Consider the following 19,356-nt stretch of genomic DNA (forward strand, 5'->3'; position numbering starts at 1 on the left):
TGACGGGATGATCTCATTTCCTTTTACTTCCCTAAGTCACGGCAATATTAAATCCATGGCCTTTGACTCATTTCAAACCCAAACTCTAAATAAATAATATAAAATTACTTTAGTAAAGTGTTAAGTCACTTAATATACCTCATGCTTTCAAAAGTTTCTGCAATTCTCATTTTTCTTTAAGATATGGATGGTCCAATCAATTGGAAATAGACAAGGCTTTCAAGAAAATTTGAAAAGATTAATGTGGTTTAAAGGAGGGCGTGACATTACTGAGGTGATTTTCTAAACGGAAATCATCAGAGTCCTTCTCCCCATACCTTTGTCAGTTCTAATGGATTTGTGGAGCCTCAGGAATTCCTCTCCTTCAGTTTGAAGACTGGGAGAATATTTTTTCTTTTCCTTTTTAAGTGACCTAGTATATCTTATTTTTCCTTTGTACTTAAGAAGTCCAAACAGAAAATAATGCTGATATGGGAATAAACTTTCACATTGAGAAATGAGAACAGAATTCTAACCTCATTTATAGTTGATACTTGGACCTGTTTACTAGTCTTAACTGGAGCAAGACACTATTGTTTCTAGTACAAAACACCTAGCTAAATTCTATCTTTAGTCACGTTTTAATTCCTGCAGGTATTCAAGAAAGGGAAGAAAACTAGCCATCAGTGACCAAGTCACTTAAGAGTGCTCTCCTCATGTACCAAGGGCGTGGTGGCTCCTGGCAGGAGACCCCTGTTGCGGCTGAGCAGCATCCACAACCTTACCTTCTCTGCTCTCCTGGCACTTGTCCCAAACCTAAAGATTTGAGAGCTTCAGAGCTCCAATGACTCTTTATGTTCTGATGACAATGAGCCACAGAAGAATAGAAGTTTTTAAACATGCAATCTTTTCTAACAATGATGAGGCATTGTCAAAAAGTAATTCCCCGAAACACCCTCTGGTAAACAAATAAAACTGCAAAGGCAGGAACAGCAGAAACACACATATTAAGGAATAGGGTAACACTCATAAACAGACTAATAATTGTTGAAAACAAGTTGATACTCCCCATCAAAAAATTAACATCTATCCAAAAACCCAGGGCAGATGATGAGGACTGCCTTACTGTGCCTACAAGCTGGTTCAGCAGCAAGGATAAAGCACAGTGGAGGAATAATGTGGTACCATAAAGTATCCGAGCACACTGAACACTCCTTTGAATATGACAATGAAAGACCTGTGGGCTTGCTCTTGGAGATTTGGGGGGCCAGGGGGTTCCTTAATAGGGGAAGGGGGACATCTATCATTAAAGCAGACTCGGGTGGCATGTCATTCAGAAGATACCACCCTCCCTACCACCACAGAAGAATCTCTAATAAATATATGAGACACTAGTTCCATCACACAGGGAATAGCCCACTACACACATGACATCGTTCCTATCTCCTGCCAGATGCAGAACAATCTACAGGGGTTTTTCAAATTGCCCCCATTTTCAGGCCAGGTCTGTGTGACATGCAAAGACATACACAGTTTCTCTATTCTTGGTGAGAAAACAAAAAACCTGTCATTTCGAGCTATCGTGACACAGAAAGTTTAGAACATAAGAAAACATTCTACACTACAGCGGCATTTATAGCCAAGAAGATTCCCAGACAGCCCAGAGGCCAGAAGGAAAAGCTGAAGAGCCTGAGGGAGGGCACAGCAGGGCCGCTCCAAAGCGAAGCTTTCCCAAGTAACCAGTCTTCTCAGCAAACAGTGTCTGTGCCAAAAAGCATTCCAACTAACAACAGTGCCACACAAGCTTTGGAGGAATCAGCAATTTGTTAATGTCTGACACACAACTGAGGAAAGATATCTGATAGAGAAGAAAACTGTACCTCCATATCTGGCCTAAATTTATCTTCAAACACGGCCATTGCTGCCAAGGAGCCAGAACCTGTAAGAAAAAGATGCATTTTTAGCATATTTACCGACTCTCAGCTTCTCCATCTCAAGTTTACCTCGGGGCAGCAAAAATGGCAACGCACACCCAATGTCACATTCAAATACAGTGTAAATATTAATACTATAGGGCCACAAAAAACAGATAAACACTGCTCTTCAAAAGCCTGGAGTCACACTTACCACCATCTCGGGTAAACCTGCAACTGGTCCTACTTCTACTATTAACAGGAATAACTGTAAATTATTCATAATAAAATGCTGAGGCATGAAAATGAGGTTATGGATAATTCGTATGTGTTCAAAAAGCGAATGCCACATAATTTCATATATCCTATGTAGTGAGTCTTGTGCTCCACAACTGGGCCTTGGCAGGCTGCTGGGTATGGCGCTAAATACCAAGCCAGTTAGAAAGAAGAGATTGCTTTAATGAGCTGGCCCTGGTAGAGTCACCTTGACACACGGGGAAGAAACTACAGCACCAGCAATGGTAACAGGCCTGCAAGCTGCAGCCACCAGGTTATTCCAGCTACAACTGTAAAACACTTTATTATGTGGCATTTATTTGGAGCTATTATTTTTAGTTTGTACTTTGAAGAGTAACAGCTGAGTAGACAAAATGACAGACAAAGAAACAAAAATTTATTACCACAATAGCAAATGGCTGAAAGGTTATGCTGCATAGATATTAACAGAGAGCAAATTTCTCCCTACAAAAGTAGGATGTAAAGGCATTACAAATAGGTATGGGCTCCCTTTGAATGGATGTAAAAGGCAGCTTAGCACTACTTGGAAATTTAAACTTGCTTTGTTAGGAAACCAGAGAATCCTTAGAAAACCATCATCTTGTCTTTACAGGGCCCTGGCAATATTTCAGGATACTCTACTTTTGGAGAGAGGATAGAGTTGCCCACAATTTTTTACTCCAATTAGAAGATTTTTTTGGCATTTATTACTTTTTAACTTGTTTTGCATAACACTATCTATTTAGCTGGGTCACAGAGAAAACCATATTTTCTATTTAAAATGATTTGTGTACATCGCTTGACCACCTCAATGGTTTAGCAAAGGAAAAAGGCAGCGATTAAACAGTTTCAAATGAGGTGTCCTGCTGATTTTATCAAGTCTGCTGAATGTATAATGAAAAAGGAGAAGCTGACAGCATCACTGCATTGAGAAAATACAGACTACCTTATCTGAACCATTTAAGGAGGTCCAATTATAGATCAAATTTAAAGGGTAGAAACAGCAGATTTACAGACACAAATCAATGAACATGGTAATCCCAATGAATATGACGGATACTCCTGTTAGGGAATATTGCTGCGGTTGAGGATCATTACCTTCACAGCACTGGATACATCACATCTAAAGCAGTGGGAAGCGACGAGTGCAGACGGCATTACAGGCAATGACTATTCATTTAGGCTTTGGGAGCAAAAGGCAACCCTATTTTCCCCTCTCACAATTTTCTCTTCTTAAAAAAAAAGTGGGGGGAACCTAAAGAGATATTCAAGGCCCTTTAGAAAGGAGACAGAAATTACAGAGATATAAAACTTGTACACCCAAATAAAACTACACACACACACACACAAATTCACCAAAAACAAATCTCAGAATTTCATAGCACACATGTCCCGGACAATCTGGAATTAGCGTCAAAGGCTACTAACGGTTTGTGAGTCACACGTTTACTCTGAGTTTCAGAGATCAAGGGGGAAAGTAACCCAGGTGAGAAACCCAGGCACGGGTGAGAACCAGTCTTGGGCTTAGCAGTAAAGAACGAGCTGGTTTTATGTGGAAAACAAAGGACAGCTGTCATGAAGAAACAAGAAAATTGCAAATAAGGAAATCTCGGGAAAAAATTACTGCTAGATCCAAAATGCTCTGCAGAGTGCCCAACAGTAGGCTCGCCTTTTCCAACCTAGACCGAGAATATCTCTGCAAAGAGCCCAAGAGTAATAAACACACCAGAGGCCTGAAATATACCTCACCAAAAAAAGGACAGGCGAAGGGGTGCTATTTTACCCAAGTGCTAACAACCCTGTGGAAAACTGTAATCAATTCCTGTAAAAGGGAAAATCCAACTTACCTTAAAGGCATTTTTCCCTAAAAATTACTTGTCCTGTATATTCTCCTGGGCCATCCTTTCTTTGGCTGTTTAACAAATTAATTTTACTCTTATTTTTCCTGGGCACACACATTTCCTTCTGCTCAGCTTCATCTAATATTTTAGGAAATGAAAACTATTTCCCTCCCAATATAATAATTCTTCCTTTATCAAAGCTTTTTTTCCTCAGAAAAACTGCAGACAAAATTTCCGTAAGTGGAAACATATACTATATCTAAACTCTTAGAACAAGAAGTGTCTATCTAATGTAGTGATGCTTCTCATATTATCAGAGAGAGTGACTTTTTTCTTAAAGAGCTAGAAGGTGTAGGGGAGGTAAACACACAAAGGACACAGGGGTCCTTATTACGCTGTATTGTTGTATTTCTGCTTCCCCTTTACATCATGCCCCCAATACACACGCAGATGCACAGAGCTGAGAAGTTTTCTGGAAAGCAGAGCTTGCTAAACTGCCTGATTCTGTGTCCCCTGAGACCAAAGATAAGCGGACTCCAAATAAATTTGAAAAGAAAGGGGAATTCCACATTAAAAACAATTTCTAAATCACCTGCAAATTAGCTCCTGCTCCTAGCTTTTTAAGAAAGGAGGACTCTGGCGCCCCCTTTTCAGAAATACACAGAAGTGCCAGGCAGTGGAGCACACTGACTTTGTCAACAGGTTTCTAGGAAACTCTGAACGTGTGTCTGCCATCTAGAAAGTGAAGTCAGAATTTCAAACACGAGCCTTCTGAACCCATCCTTCCCCCCTGCTTCCTCCTCCCTTCTCCCCTCCTCGCCGCTGTCCTATATGCGGTTGAATCTGCTCCTCGCCATGTCTTCTCACAAGACTTTCAGGATCAAGCGATTCTTGGCCAAGAAACAAAAGCAGAACAGTCCCATTCTCCAATGGACTCAAATAAAACTGGTAATAAAACCAGGTAACGCTCCAAGAGAAGACAGGCAGAAGAACCACGCTGGGTCTATAAGGAGCCGCACAGGAGGTGGCGTGTCTGTCTATGCTGCGTCAAGGTCACTTGCATCTTAGCACATCACTGAAAACATCACTACTATCCGAACGGCTGGATGTGTTTAATTGGGAAGATGATTTTCCTCTTTGTGTCAGAGTTTCTGCACTAATGCTTTGGCTCAGTAATAAATGTATGAGACCTTTAAAAGAAAAAAAAAAGAATTTCAAATATGACTGCAATTGTCCACAGTGGCAAGAGAGCAAGGTACAAACCCTCCCGTAATTTCAAGGCAATGCAACTGGGGGACAGAACAAGGTGTTGGCCATTAAAAAGAAAGAAAATGGCAAACCCAATGAGAACTATTTTTTTTTTTAATAATTTCATTCAAGTTCCCCAGATTTGATCTCACTTAAAACTATACACACTCGGTCATCAGACAAATTCCATCCTAGTACAGCAGCCATTTGACTCACAAAACATTTAAATATTATATCCCATTCTCCCCATAAACCAGAATAATGCCCTAAGACATTCCATTATTTCAGCATCAAAGTACTAACCTGGCATTCACACACCCAAGACCAAGGCAAAAATCCTCTGAAGGAACATTTACCCTGATTTTTTATTCTAAAGACAAGGTGACCTCAGACAATTAGTCAGAATGGTCTGGTTTCCTATTAAGGAATAAACAGAAAAAGCAGGAGACAGCATACTGGGTATAAGGGCTACTGCTTTAGACAGCAGGCATGTCAGGTGAAGGAAATGGACGTCAGAGGAAATATGCTTCCTACAAGCACAGGATGAGCTCTAGGAGCAAGGGGTATGAGGCCTGCCCTCAAAGAATTTCTTAGAGCAGAGAGCAGGCAGCCAAGGGGGAGGAACAAGAGCAGTCTGTTTGAGGACCCACTGTGGGCCACACATCACGTTATGTCGTTTAGTCATCCTCACAACCACCCTGTGAAGTGATAAAGCTTCTTGTCTAGGATTACAGGACTAACAAGCACAGGGCAGGATTCCTGTCTCAGGTGTGACCCTATAGCACTCTAACAGAAAGTTCTACAGGCCACAATGCACTTCAGAGCAGACATGTATGACCTTCCACGACCAGGGCTCCGGCTCCCTCGGCCCCTCCTCTTCCCCAGTATACACATACACTTGACACTCTGCCAACACTAAACTGACAACAGTGTCTGAATGCCCAGACTATTTCAAGCCTATCCCACCTTGGCACGTGGTATTCCCGCTGCCCACCTGACAGCCCACAGAACGCTGACGCACCTGCCAAACCCCCGCTGAGAGATGACTTCTTCCCGGAAGCCTTCCTTGACCACCACATCCTCATGAGAGCTTCTCACTCTCATCTCTGACAACTAACTTGTCCATCCTTTCATATCTGCATCCCCCATACCTAGCAGCCTCTGGTACACAGCGAGCACTAAACAGAATTTGCTGTTAAAATTAAAATTAGGCTGATCTGAGCACAACTGTTCAAATGGAGAAGCTGGGGAAACTGAGCTGGCACTGAAGGAGTGACGACAGCAGTATATGCCTTGATAAAGTGTAAGAGAACATTTATTACCTAATTTACCTTACCAGGATGAATGTAAGATCAACTCAAATGTAAAGCAAGTTCAATTTTCAAAAAGAAAAAAAGGTTTTAAACCCACAAAACCGCATCCTATTATACAGCCTAGTCTGATCTGAACTCTATGATATCACAGAGTGAAATGCCTTCCTTGGATTTCTGCATTTTTCTACCAAAGCTCTGTCTCATCAGTAGTTTCCAGGTAGCTGCTCCTTAGCAACCTCCACCAAGTCTGCCTTTTTCAGCCCACCCACAGTTACTGAGTAGCCAGTGTTGCTTCCAGAACAAAGCTCTTTAAACAGAAAAACGAGGTACAACTCAGTGACCAGCATTTAGAGATAACTGTGCAAGATGCTGTGACAGCTGCCTAGTTCCCCACTGACTTACCTCTGCATCATCCACCATCCTCCCCGCAGCTCGCCCACGCCATCCACGCACACCCACTTGCTCAGCCACTCCCAACTCCCAAACCACCCAGCAGTCAGGCTGTGGTGAGTCAGGGATGGGGGAACTCAGCCCTCTTCATCCACAGGGGCCAGAACTGCTCTGCACTCCCAGATCCACTGCAGCCACCCGGGTTGGCACCACCTCACCCCGGCTGTCCGGGTTTGGTGTTCATTAAAAGAATTCAACAGATGCCCCTGTGAGCCCCAGAAAGCACGGTCTGCTCCCCATCTGACTTGCCAGGGCCTGACTCACCCACAGACTTTCAAGACGACTCCATGGGGCGCCCACACTGTGGACCTCCAGGAGAAGGGGGCCCAGGCACAAAGGCCATGGGCCACATCTCCAGCACTCTTAAAATGAAATATGTCTTATTAATTGACAGGTCACTGGCTTAAAAAATAAAAAAAGGACTAACACCTGTAAACAATGTAAAATACAAGCCCTGAAACTCAGAAAAAATATGTGCAACATGCAGGGCATTAATAACTAAAAAGAGCTCACACATAAATAACATCAGTGCACCAACAGAGAAAAGGACACAAAAACTTACAAAAAAAGAAAAAAGGCAGAGACCCATACACATTTAGAAACACTGTCCAAGTTCACTAGCAATCAAAGAAATATTAATTGAAACTAAATAGCCTGTTTCTGGCTTTTAGATTAGCAAAGATTAAAAATAATACCCAGTACTGACAAAGACATAGTGAAAAGCACAATCTAACAGTCTTGCAAAAGCACAAATAGATAGAACTTTTCTAATGGGCAATTCAGAAACATCCGTCAGAAAGCATAAAGCTATATACAGCCACCAAACCAGCAATTCTACTGTTAGAGATATTCTAAGGAAGTAAATGGGTAAGTACCCAAATTATATTATGATCACTGTTTAGATTAGGAAAAAACAAAAATAAGAACAACAACAACAACAACAAATTGGAAGTAAATGTAAAGGTCCAACAGCAACAATCAGGAGACAAGGAAAATAAACAAATACTCTATGTATGGTCATTAAATATGACAATACTTTTTTGGCACTGGAAAGATATCCACGATAAAATATTTTCTCCAAAGCAAAATTAATAGATATGCTTATACACTACATATTAAACAAATATGGAAGACAATAAAAATATTGTGCTTAATTCTGGGTGTTGGTATATTCTTTCTGTTTACCTGTGTTTTCTTATTTTTCTTCAAAGACCATGCAGTACGTACAATTTTTTAAGATAGACACTTGAAGAAAATAAGAATTCAACATTAAACCCCAAAAGACCAAGACCCTGCCAGCTGTCACAGTCTTGCTGTATTAACAGCAGCAGCGTGCAGCTTATTCCTGAAATCTGTATCCAGGGGCCTGAAGGTCAATCCACGCATGAGTCAACAGTCCCAAGGCACAACAGCAATCAATCATCACAAATAAATAAATACACCAAGTCTCTCTACCATGGTCCTTAGGAAGACTTCCTCGGGATAGGTACCAAAAAAAAAAAAGAGAGAGAGAGAGAGAGAGAGATAAAATTATCTTAACAATGATGTACATTAGCACCAAGCCAGAATTCACTTATCCAGTAGTCTACACTGTGGCAAACAAATTACTGAACAGACCACAACAGACATTGGCCACATGGTGTTCATGACATTTCAAAGCACAGTCATATGGGTTTTGTCTGCTCTTCAGACATGGCAGGTAGGTGTGGTCCCATTTCACAGAAGGGAAGACTGATTCTTGGAGATAACAAACTTGTCCAGATCACACAGCCAGTGCTTACCAAATCTAGGAATGTGAGCCTCGATCATCATAAATTTAAAGTGGCCAACACTGCTTCTGTGCTATGTGCTGCCTCTTGAATTGCAAAGCTAAATGCTTGAAATCAAGATTAGCAAGTAAACATGGAAGAAGCTATATTTCCTTAATTTCCCACCCCCAAAAAGCATGCTTTCTAACTTACTTTTTGTTCATATTTCAGCAGAACTATTTCCACACATCTGGATACAGTTAACTTGTGTTGTTTTGCTTGGAAATTCAAAGTAGACTGGGATTTTAGTTAAATGTTTTAAATGATTAAACAGATGCCATTCACTATTTAGTAATGCCACTCAAGTATCTAAGTATTTATTTTAAAATAGCCCCAGTCAAAAAAAATTAAACAATGAATTAGTCTTCATTCTCTAAACCCTCTGAGGGTGTTTCTGATCTTAGTTTACTAGCATTAATATTAGTTCAATTTGAACCTAATTTTTTCTGAGAGAACAATCCAACTCAGGACAAAATTGAAAATGTATCAAGAAAATGTTACTATTTAAGATACTGTTTTTACTTGCTCTATATATTTAAAAACCACTTGCATTAATATGGCTTAAGGATAGTGGGATTTTTTAAAACATGGAACATGTTACTTTTATGTCAGAGTTCACTAAAGTACCAAATCAAACCTAGCAATTCTAGAATTTATGTTATCAGACATGTTGAAGAAGCTATAAAAGACAAATAACTTTCTAAACCCTGCTGCTCTCAAACTTTAGGAAGGATCTGAAAGCCAGCAGGTAGAAATTTACTTTTTCTAATAAAGTCTAGGCTCACAAATTCTCAGGCTGGGGAAGGGAAAACATTTATTGAGGGCCCTAGACCCTAAATTCAAGTGGTGCAGTTACTTCCCCACTTTACAGACAAGGAAACTGAGGCTCGGCTAGTTTAAGGGCAATAGGGGAGTCACGATTCAAACCTAGGACTTGAGGCTCTTTAGCCCGTGCACCTCTCAGAAGGGCAACTTTCCACTCGTTCCTTAAAACAAGCCATCCCAGGTGCCTACTCGGCAGCAGGTGCACAGGCCATTGCAGAGCTCTACGTTTCCTCTCGTTTCCCCCAGCACACCACGGAGGCCCTCTGAGCCCTGCAAGGCTGCCAAGCTGCTCCAGGAGGCGCCACCGAATCAAGCACAAGATGGACGATCCCCCAGAAACTGCAGCACATACAGCAGCCCTGCAGCCCTGCAGCCCCGGCCTCCTCCCCGCCTAAAGAGGAGGACGACAGAATCTGTCTTCCTCACAGGACGGCTGAGACCTGAATGACATGACGCATGTAAAGCAGAGTGCCTGGCACACAGTAAAAGCTCAATAAAAGCTAGCTATTACAAATTCTTTAAGACAAGGTCCCCGTCCTCCAGGGGCTCTTTTATACAATCATTCTCAACAAGTCTCAGAGTTGGCAGCTTTAATAGAAACAGAGTTCTTAAAATCTCTTCTCTCAAAGTCATGAAGTTCCGAGAGGCAGCAGGAAATAGATTTCTACTACTTCTCCCCGAAATCAGTTTAACCAGACCTTTCCAGGAAAAGAACTGCTCCTTCTGCTGAGGAGTGGTCCATTTTAAGCACCCAAGGACCCGTCTGGCACCGTGGCCTGCCACGGTGCAAGATGTAAGCTGCAGTACAGGAGTAACACCGAGAGCTCTCTCATCCATCAGCGTCAGCTTCCCCTGACAGCGTGCTTCCTCGCACCTGCTCATTGTTAGTCAACTGGCCACTCATCCTGGACAAAATGTGGTGCTTTCCACAGACCACGGACTGGGGTCATTTTTCACTCTGTTGCTGTCTACGAGGCCTAGTCTCCTGGTGTTGGCGCCTGCTCCGGAGGCCAACGCAGCCAATGTGTGAAGAGCTGATTTATGAAAATAAAACCACGTTGGTGCCAGGGGACCACCTTCAGCCACTAGAGAGCAGTGGAACTCCTCTCAGCACTCAGGAAAACTCAGACACTCACTTGAAGTGGTTTAATTGTATGCATGCATTTCATTATAAGTCTTGGCCAAAAGCTTCCAGGCGAAGCAGGCCAAGCAATCAGACAATCTTGCATGGGTTGCTGAAATCCAGATTTGTCCTTTGTCAGCATAAACAGTTTAATTTGATGTTTTCACTCCTGAGTAAGCACTGAGTATTACATTTAAACCCCTCGCGAGGGGGAAGAATGCTTCCTTTTCATCAGCAAATGTACCTCAATGTCAGTCTATCTTTTATTCCCAATGAATAAAAAATTATTTCATTTAACATGCTTAGAAATAGATTTTTAAAGAAGCCAACATTTTCACTCAGAAACTAATTTCTCAAAAGATGCAGTTCCTTTTCTAAATGTAATGTCAAAAAGGACTTAAATTTTATTCTAAGTAAATAATTTAAAACACCACTTGAATGAAGGGAACAAGGATTTTTCTTATAATTGCAACTGCAACGTCTCATTGACCTGACAGGTTATAAACACTTATTCTTAAGAAAAGACTAACATTTGAGGCATCCAGGCCTAAAAAGTGAAAGGCTGCGTTTTATTAGTACATTTTAATGAAATGCCACAAGGTGTGAGAACAGCAAACTGTTCTCCTTCAAACAGAGGAGTCACCTAACCTCACGTTTAAAGGGTAAGATGGAGGATGAAAATTACCTTAAAAGACGCCTCTCTTAATCAGTCTCCCACCATGATCTGGCCCCACTGGGAAACAGAAGCTCTCACCCAGCACTCTGCTCTCCCTCCTGCGGCAGGAACTCACGGCAGTCCAAGCTGACAGGTCTCTCAGACATCCTTTACTCTGGTCCATATTTCAAAATAACTTCCCAAATTATAAATTACTCCACTTTGCAGATTTCTTCCCAGTTTTCCTATCCCTCAGAACCCTCAAGGACAACGGATCACAGTGTTTAATAATTCATAAAAACACACACTGTCTTAATTGTAAGTAAAGGTTTACTTTGTCCACAGACCCTGTGTGCAAACAATAATAAATCCTATTTACTGAAGAAAGTGTGCAAAGTACTGTTACATGTATTTTTTCACTTAATTCATCTGTGAACTAGGCGGTATAATCTCCATTTTATAGATTAAAAAAAAAAAAAAAACTAAAATCAGTGAAGTAAGGGAACCTAACCAAAACCACACAGCTAGTAATGGCAGAACTGGTTGCCAGCAAGACCCTCGTTCTATGACCTCCACAGTGAAAAGTCTTCCGATGCACAAAAATGACCTTCCATTTGGTCTGTCCAATAAGAAAGTAAAAAAACCATCAAGCACTACGTTACAAGACCAAACAGGCAATTTTCTGTAGTAGGGCCAATTCTGAGACAAAAGCAGGTAAAGATGAACTAGTTAACCTCACTCTCTCTAAAGTGGGGTTTAAAGCAAAGGAGTTAAAACTGTAAGCACTGCATTTAACTGTTCTGAAATGTACTCCTGGCAAGGGCTTTTACTTGGCTGCAGACTAAGGACTGGACTCAAATCAGAAAAGATTTCACGGTAAAATGTCAGAGCAGAAGAAAGAGGAGGAAGAGCACCCTAACATTAATTCAATACCTCACTATTTTACCTACAAGAGACATTTAATATTTTTCACACATAAGCAAGAACAAAGTCCACTCTAATTAAAACAGATTAAGAACCGGCAAGGGCTGGCTCTATTACATTCCCTGTAACAACATGATGAATTGTAGAAGTAAATATTTCCTCATTTCCTAACATAATGGCACCATCTATTGGCTTAGTACCACCTCTGCAAGAACCAGGAATCAAGATGCATAATCCAACTTTCATGGGCTTTTGGTTCTCAGTTGCTTAATTCCTGGCATTTCACAGTAGTATAAATTTTAAGATATAAAATCCATGCATTGCACATTTTAAATGTTCTGAAATGCATCTTACTTATATTAATCAAAGCAGGAAAAACTGCCAGAGAGAAATCTTAGTACACAGAACTGCGCACAGAGAATGTGTTAGCACTAAAATTATCAAAACACCATGCACCAAACATCTACGATTTTCTACACACAAAGATTTTTACATGTGGTATCTCACTTAATCCACATTTCCCATGGGACAGATCCTCTAATCCCCATTTTCCTGAGGAGAAATCAATGTTCACAGTCAAATAGCTAATAAATGTCGGACTTAGATCTAAACCCAGTTTGACTGCAAAGATCAGCTCACTTCACTATCCTGCAATACCTCAAAAAATTAAAAATGATGTCAGAGCAACACATGCACGGACAAAACACACGTGCTTTGTAGGGCATGCTCACACACAACACTGCAGCATCCCAGTGACCCCGTGACCTTCAAATAACAAAAAGTCAGCTTCTTTTCAGAAATGAGGGTTTGAGGTTGAGAGAGGTTAGGTGACTAGCCTTGGTGAGGCAGGGCTGGGGCTGGAGCCAGCCTGGGCTTCCATCTCTTTTTCTAGGATTCTATGTAATAGTTCAAGTGATTACAGAAAAGGCGGTTCTGGATGGTCCCTGGCTGTATGGACAAACTGCCTACCAGAAAGGGGTTCCTGCCACTGCACAGCCCCAGATCCACAGAGAGCAGGGGCTGAGACTCACTCTTGCCTTGATGGAGACATGCTTGCGGTGTGGAACCCCCGCACGCAGTCACCCGGCCACACTAGCCAGGAAAAAGAATTTCCCTCAACACTAGAGCTATGAGGTCATGTGCCCTCTGAGAAGCTTTTACATGCGCCTACGAACTAAATACAGTGCTGCTGAGTTCACATCTGATTTCAGACTTGAAAATGAATGTGGAAGAAATATGTGCCATCTTATAAAAGCACATTAATTTGATCCAGTGTAGGAAAATTTTTTAAATCCGAGTTATGTGGAGATTACAAAACATCTCCATAAAGGCTGCACTTGAGTGTAAAAATATGGAAAAAATGGCAGGTCTGAATTCCCACTGATGTTCCTAAGTTCCAACTTAATTCTAAGACTCTTCTTTGCCCACAAGGTGAGACATCCAGTATGTTTACTACTCTGTCCCGAATCTTTTTAATTGCTAGGGGGCTCTGTAAACTGGGACTTAAGAGGTACATTCCAATAATTAGGAAATTGTATAACCAGTTTATCTGGAGATAGAATTTTACCTGGATGGCTCTGGCAGTGACCCCACGTCTTCCCTAATGGTGCATATCAATGTTTATTCCTTAAGTTAGTATTCCTAAATTGTCCAAGGGCCTCATTTCCAGGAATGTCGTGCTTGAAATTTCATTCATATTAATTCTCTATGTGAATAAGTGGGCAAAATAAAAATTTTATACACATTGCCAATGCTACTACAAGGAACACTGCCAAACTAATAGCAAAAGATGGTCCCCAAGCTTCTCCTGACACCACTTCAGTTTGCCTAATAAAGAAAAGCTGGCGAGTTAAAAGAATAAGCTAATTAATCTGAGAATTAAAAGAACCCACATTTTGTCTATAAAAAAATGGCCCTTTTCCCTTTCTTAATAAAGAAAAGTCAAAGAGTCTTGCCCGGCTTTCCACAATCACACTAATCGACCACTTGCAGTCTCTTGAAAATTATTTTCTTAAAAAAGAAATAACTAAAGAAACCTAAGAAGCTCCTTTCTTCTTTTTTAAGAACACACCAAATCAAATTTGGTCTGGACCACATGCCACACACCACTCACAGCAATAACAAAGCCAAGGAGGAAAAACCAGAGGACAGGGTTCTCATGCCAGATCATGCACCCCTAGGCTGTGTGACCTTAGCATACCTCTCTGGGCCTCAGTTTCCTCATCCATAAGACAGGGATGATAGCACCCACCTCACAGCAGCGCAAAGATTAAATCAGCAAAGCATCTCACAACAGGTGCTGGCGCTGCAGCTGGAAAGCTGCAGGATGAAAGCTGCTATCATTCTGGTCAACATCCCACCCACAAAAAAGGTTTTAGCATCGTGGTAGTCAGAGGGCCACACTGTGAGGACTTTGATTCATTCTTCTCCCAAGCAAACCCTTGGGAAGGTGAGCCCTCAGCGAGGAGGCTGCTGGACCCTGTGCTCAAGGAGCTGCACCAGCACGTTAAAGATGCGCAAGACAAGACAGGTGTCTTCTAGTCAACGTGAATTAAGAGCAGCCTTCAGGCACCTGGCTAGTCGCCAATACAGGCCCATGGGTAGACAAAATTTAGACACCCTTGTCTTATGGGTAATTTGTAGCTTCCAGCTCTTACTGTCAAATCACTCAGAAAAAAAAAAGACTTATTACAAAGTTTTGTTTTTATTTCTCATAATAAAAAACTCATAATCCACTAACACATGAGCATTTACATGAAATATTCATTTTCTCACTTACGCCACACTTACGGAAAGCCTCAATCCCACAGAGAATGCTTATGTTCCGTGGACACATTTCAGCGAGGAGGGCCTTCTAGTTGGAGGTTTGGTTTGTAGCTCACTCAAAATAAATCATATGAATTAAAACAAAACTACCAAATTTTGGCACTTCTAGGGTTCTCTCTCAATATCCAGCTTCCCAACCCCTTCAAAAAAAAAGAAAGAAAGAACAGCAACGATCTCCGGAAGCCTTCATTAGGAAGAAAGGCAGGCCTGCACAACTCCCACCACAGGGAAGGGCCCATCAAGCCCTGCTCGGAAGTGAACAACGGCTAAAAGAAACGAAAAGCATGACAGAGACAAAGCCAGGGGAGCAAAAAAACCGTACTTCATTTCACATTCTCTGATAAACGGCTCCTCTTCACAATGGACTTGGGTTAGAAAGAAACAAAATATAAAAATCATGTTGTCTTCTGGTGGTAGAATTGTGTATAATTTTTTCAAAAATACTCTTTGATTCTATAAAGCTGTTTCAGTAAATACTGTTTTAATAATATGCAGAATAGAAAACCTGCACAAAGAGCAGTCAAAAATGTGCCAAATAAATGCCCCTTGGGAATTTGTGTATTTTTAGTATTCAGAAGCAAGGCTTAATAGCTTAATGAAGTAACATCCGTAAGACGATAAAATCAAAGCAGCTGTGATGAGCTGGGGCTTGCCTGTGCTGAAAGACAAGGGTTCAAATTCCAGCTTTGCCACTTATAGACAGGACAGTAACAGGAGGTTAGTAAATCTAAGTTTCAAGTTTCTCATCAATAAAATGGCAATGACAGCATCCCTTGCATAGAATTTCAACTGAAAATAACGTGACAGCACCAGCAGACACTGGCACAGACACTTCCAAATATGCTTTAAGTTTAAAATAATATTAAACTTAAAAAAAAAAAAAAGGACCTATCACATGCAATGCTTTATGCTCTTTTCCTATGGCTCTACTAGGGCCACACAAATGGAACATATCCTAAACTCTGTTCCAGGGGTACTGTAAACTGCTGGTTCATAAACAATAAACAGCAGTTAAGGTTCCTAACACTAGGTTCCATATGTGTTTTGGCACAAGCAAGTGAGAGAGTCAGAAAATGAATTCACCATCAAATATTCATTGAGTCACACAGGACTCTGTGAGACTCGGGGAGTAAGACAGATTTCCACTAACACAGATCTCATATTTTTGCAAGAGCAGGAAGGACAAGGCTGGGGAAAGTGAAGTATGGACACGGATGAAATCCTGGAATCAAGCTTCACACCAAATGCCCGGAGAGGGACTTCTTACAGCCTGGGGCAGCCATGAGGAAATGGCTTCTGGGCTAGAGCTTGGATGATGATTAGGACACTCCAGGCAGCAAAGGCATTTCTGAAAGAAGGCAGCAGGGCAGCAATGGGGTGTAAAAGGCAGTTCAGGGGAGGGCAAGGGGTCTGTTGCCACAAATGCCTAAGGTATACGTGGAGGAGGAACAGGAAGTAAAATGGGAAAAAGGGTCCAGAGCCGGACTGGAAGGAAGGTGACTGCAGTGGAGGAGTTACTGTGACACTGTGGTGAAGAGCCAGGAAGGGACTAGCACTGAGGCAGACAGGAGAGGATGGATGACAGAGACCCGGGATCTGGCCTAATGGCTAGCTGGCTTCTGAGTGCTCTGCGACGACCATGGCCGCCCCTATGCCACTGGACCCATCCACACGCTCAACATTTCTGGCCAGATGTAATTTCCCTCTCTACCTCCAGACTTCCCCCATGCCAGTGCTCCCTCCTACAGCTGTCAGACTGCTCTAACAATATCTTGTTCTTTCACTCCATGGCTTGAAAAGAGTAGATGGGAACCTTCAGGACAAAATCCAAACAACTCAGCCTCTATCCCCGGGACCCTCTCTAGCCTAGCTTTCCAGCCTGGCCTCTCCTCCATCCTCCTGAATGTCCACACATCCTCATCCCTTTCTGTCTTTGCTTCTGCTGTGCCCCAGCATGGAACACTCCCCCAACCCACTGCACCGTACTTGGCTCACCCATTCAGCAAATTCTGGCCTTTCAGTTCCAAGACCACAGCAAGTACCTCTTGTACCACAGGGCCTGGAGTCCTTCCCTCGGGAGTAGGGAGTGAGGTGGTAAATTCCTAATTCCTACTTATCAACTTAAGTGTTACTTTTTCCCATCTTTCACCTACCAGACTGGACACCTACCAGACTGGAGAATACCCAGTGTAGGTGAGGTTGTAAGAGAAAGGCATTCTCATATTCTCTTGATGGAATATAATCTAGTACAATCTTTTTGGAGGACAATTTAGCATTAGCTCTCAAAAGGTAAAATGCACTGTATGGCCAGCCATCTGTTACTTTTTTGGGCTACTCCACAGCTGTACATCCGTTCTGCATCTGGGGAACTCCACCACCTTATGAGTGGATGACTAAGCTTCAGCAATCAGAAGACCCACCCCTCCCTATAAGACCCACCCCTCCTTGACAGTGAGAGAGATGGTAGGAGGACTCCATTCCCAAGTGAGGCAGCCAGGGCAGAAGAGTGAGTAGCGAGTCCAGGACCCACGCCAGCTGGGCCTGAGAGTTGTCTGCAGCATTCTGCACTCATCTGCAATGGCCCATTCTGCAGCATGATTTCTGACATTGCTCTTGGCCCCAAACCCAGTTTTTGCCCTCCCAGCTATTCTGTGAGCCACCTACCACTCTTTAAAAAAAAAAAAAATCCTCTTTTCCTAAATCATCCAGTGATTGTATTGCTTACAACAAAGAACTCTGAGCAATTCCACCCTAATCCAGAAATTCCACTACTAGGAATTTATCTGATGTGCTTATACAAGAATATCAAGACACACTTGTTGCAAAAACCTGGAAACTAAAATATCAACAAGAGACTGGGTCAGTAAATCATGGTACAGTCACATACTGCCATTCTATGAAGGTGTTATTACAGATCTGATACAGATCTACAAACTCTGATACAAAAAATTCTTCAAAACAAGTTAACAACAATGGAACAGTTTTTATAACATGACTTCCATTATGTTTTTTTTCTTTTTCTTTTTTCCTATTATGTATTTTTAATAGGGACAGACAGGCAGACGACAAAGATATATAAAGGTGAATCATAAATCATCTTCTGGAAAAAAAAGAAACAAAATAAACTGAGTAGTGGTTACTCTGGAGGAGAAATATGAAATAGAGACATTTTTCATGTAATATTTTCCCCACTTGAATGTTGTCATGTTTACTTTCATTAGGAAATGTTCGCATGTCACCTGCTCAGTGAGGACTTCCCGAACACCCATTACCCATACACTGTTTCCTGCTATTCTCTCTCATTACTGTTCCTTTCCTCCAGGACACTTAGTACAGTGCATTCTTTTGGATTAACGTACATTTACTTGTGTAATTCCTGTCTCCCACGTGAGGCTCTAAGCTCTGAGGGCAGGTGTTGTGCTGACCACTATATTCCCAGCACCTAGCACAGGGCCTAGCACACAGTAGATGCTAAATAAATATCTGATAAATGAATGAAAGTAACTTATCCTTCTTTTAAGATTCGGCTCAAGTGAAGTGAAGCTTTTCCTGAAATCTTCCAGTTGAGATGTGACCATTTCTTCCTTGAGCTGCCAGTAGCCTTTGCACCACTGCCCTTATCTCTTTACACATCTCTCTCCTCCATACACTGTGACTACGTTGAGGGCAAGGACCTCTATTTGTGGATGCTGCTACAGTGCCTTTACTCAAGAAATAGTTGATAAATAAATGAACAGTTGAACAAACTAAACCTCAAAGTGACACCTTACTTGGGTATTAAAATCAGGTGTTACTGATGTCTTATTTTTCTTAATCTTCTATGTGAACAAAACCTGACTGTGTAATGATTTCTAAATAGAAGTGTGCTATAAACTCAAAGCTGGGGAGCCATCACCCTGGACTCACACTGGCCTTGGAGGGAAAGGAGACCACTGTCAGCCAGGACAGAGCACAAAGTGGAGTTGCAGGAATGAAATGAACAGACACAAATCTGCTCCAGTCACTTGCAACAACTTTTCCTAAATTCGGGATTATGCTCATAAATTGCTATGGTTCAAAAAGCAAGAAACCAAGTCAACTTTTCCACCTTAAAAAGGCAAAGGCTTTGTATCAATGTTAAATTTCCTGACTTTGATGATTTTATCAAGGTGGATATAAGAGGACATCCTAAAGTA

General features: G+C 41.7%; 1 protein-coding gene across 2 annotated transcripts in view; it reads right to left on the reverse strand.

Annotated features, from left to right (window-relative positions):
• The window catches only part of PSMB7 (proteasome 20S subunit beta 7), a 55,936-nt gene that overhangs the window by 25,794 nt on the left and 10,786 nt on the right, over nt 1-19,356 (reverse strand). For both annotated transcript variants that reach the window (XM_010956153.3, XM_045517558.2), the window contains exon 6: nt 1,860-1,918. In XM_010956153.3, the coding sequence (XP_010954455.1) occupies nt 1,860-1,918 (59 nt within the window). The remainder of the gene's footprint in view (nt 1-1,859; nt 1,919-19,356) is intronic.

Source organism: Camelus bactrianus, chromosome 4 (genome assembly GCF_048773025.1).
Source record: "Camelus bactrianus isolate YW-2024 breed Bactrian camel chromosome 4, ASM4877302v1, whole genome shotgun sequence".
Classification (NCBI taxonomy): domain Eukaryota; kingdom Metazoa; phylum Chordata; class Mammalia; order Artiodactyla; family Camelidae; genus Camelus; species Camelus bactrianus.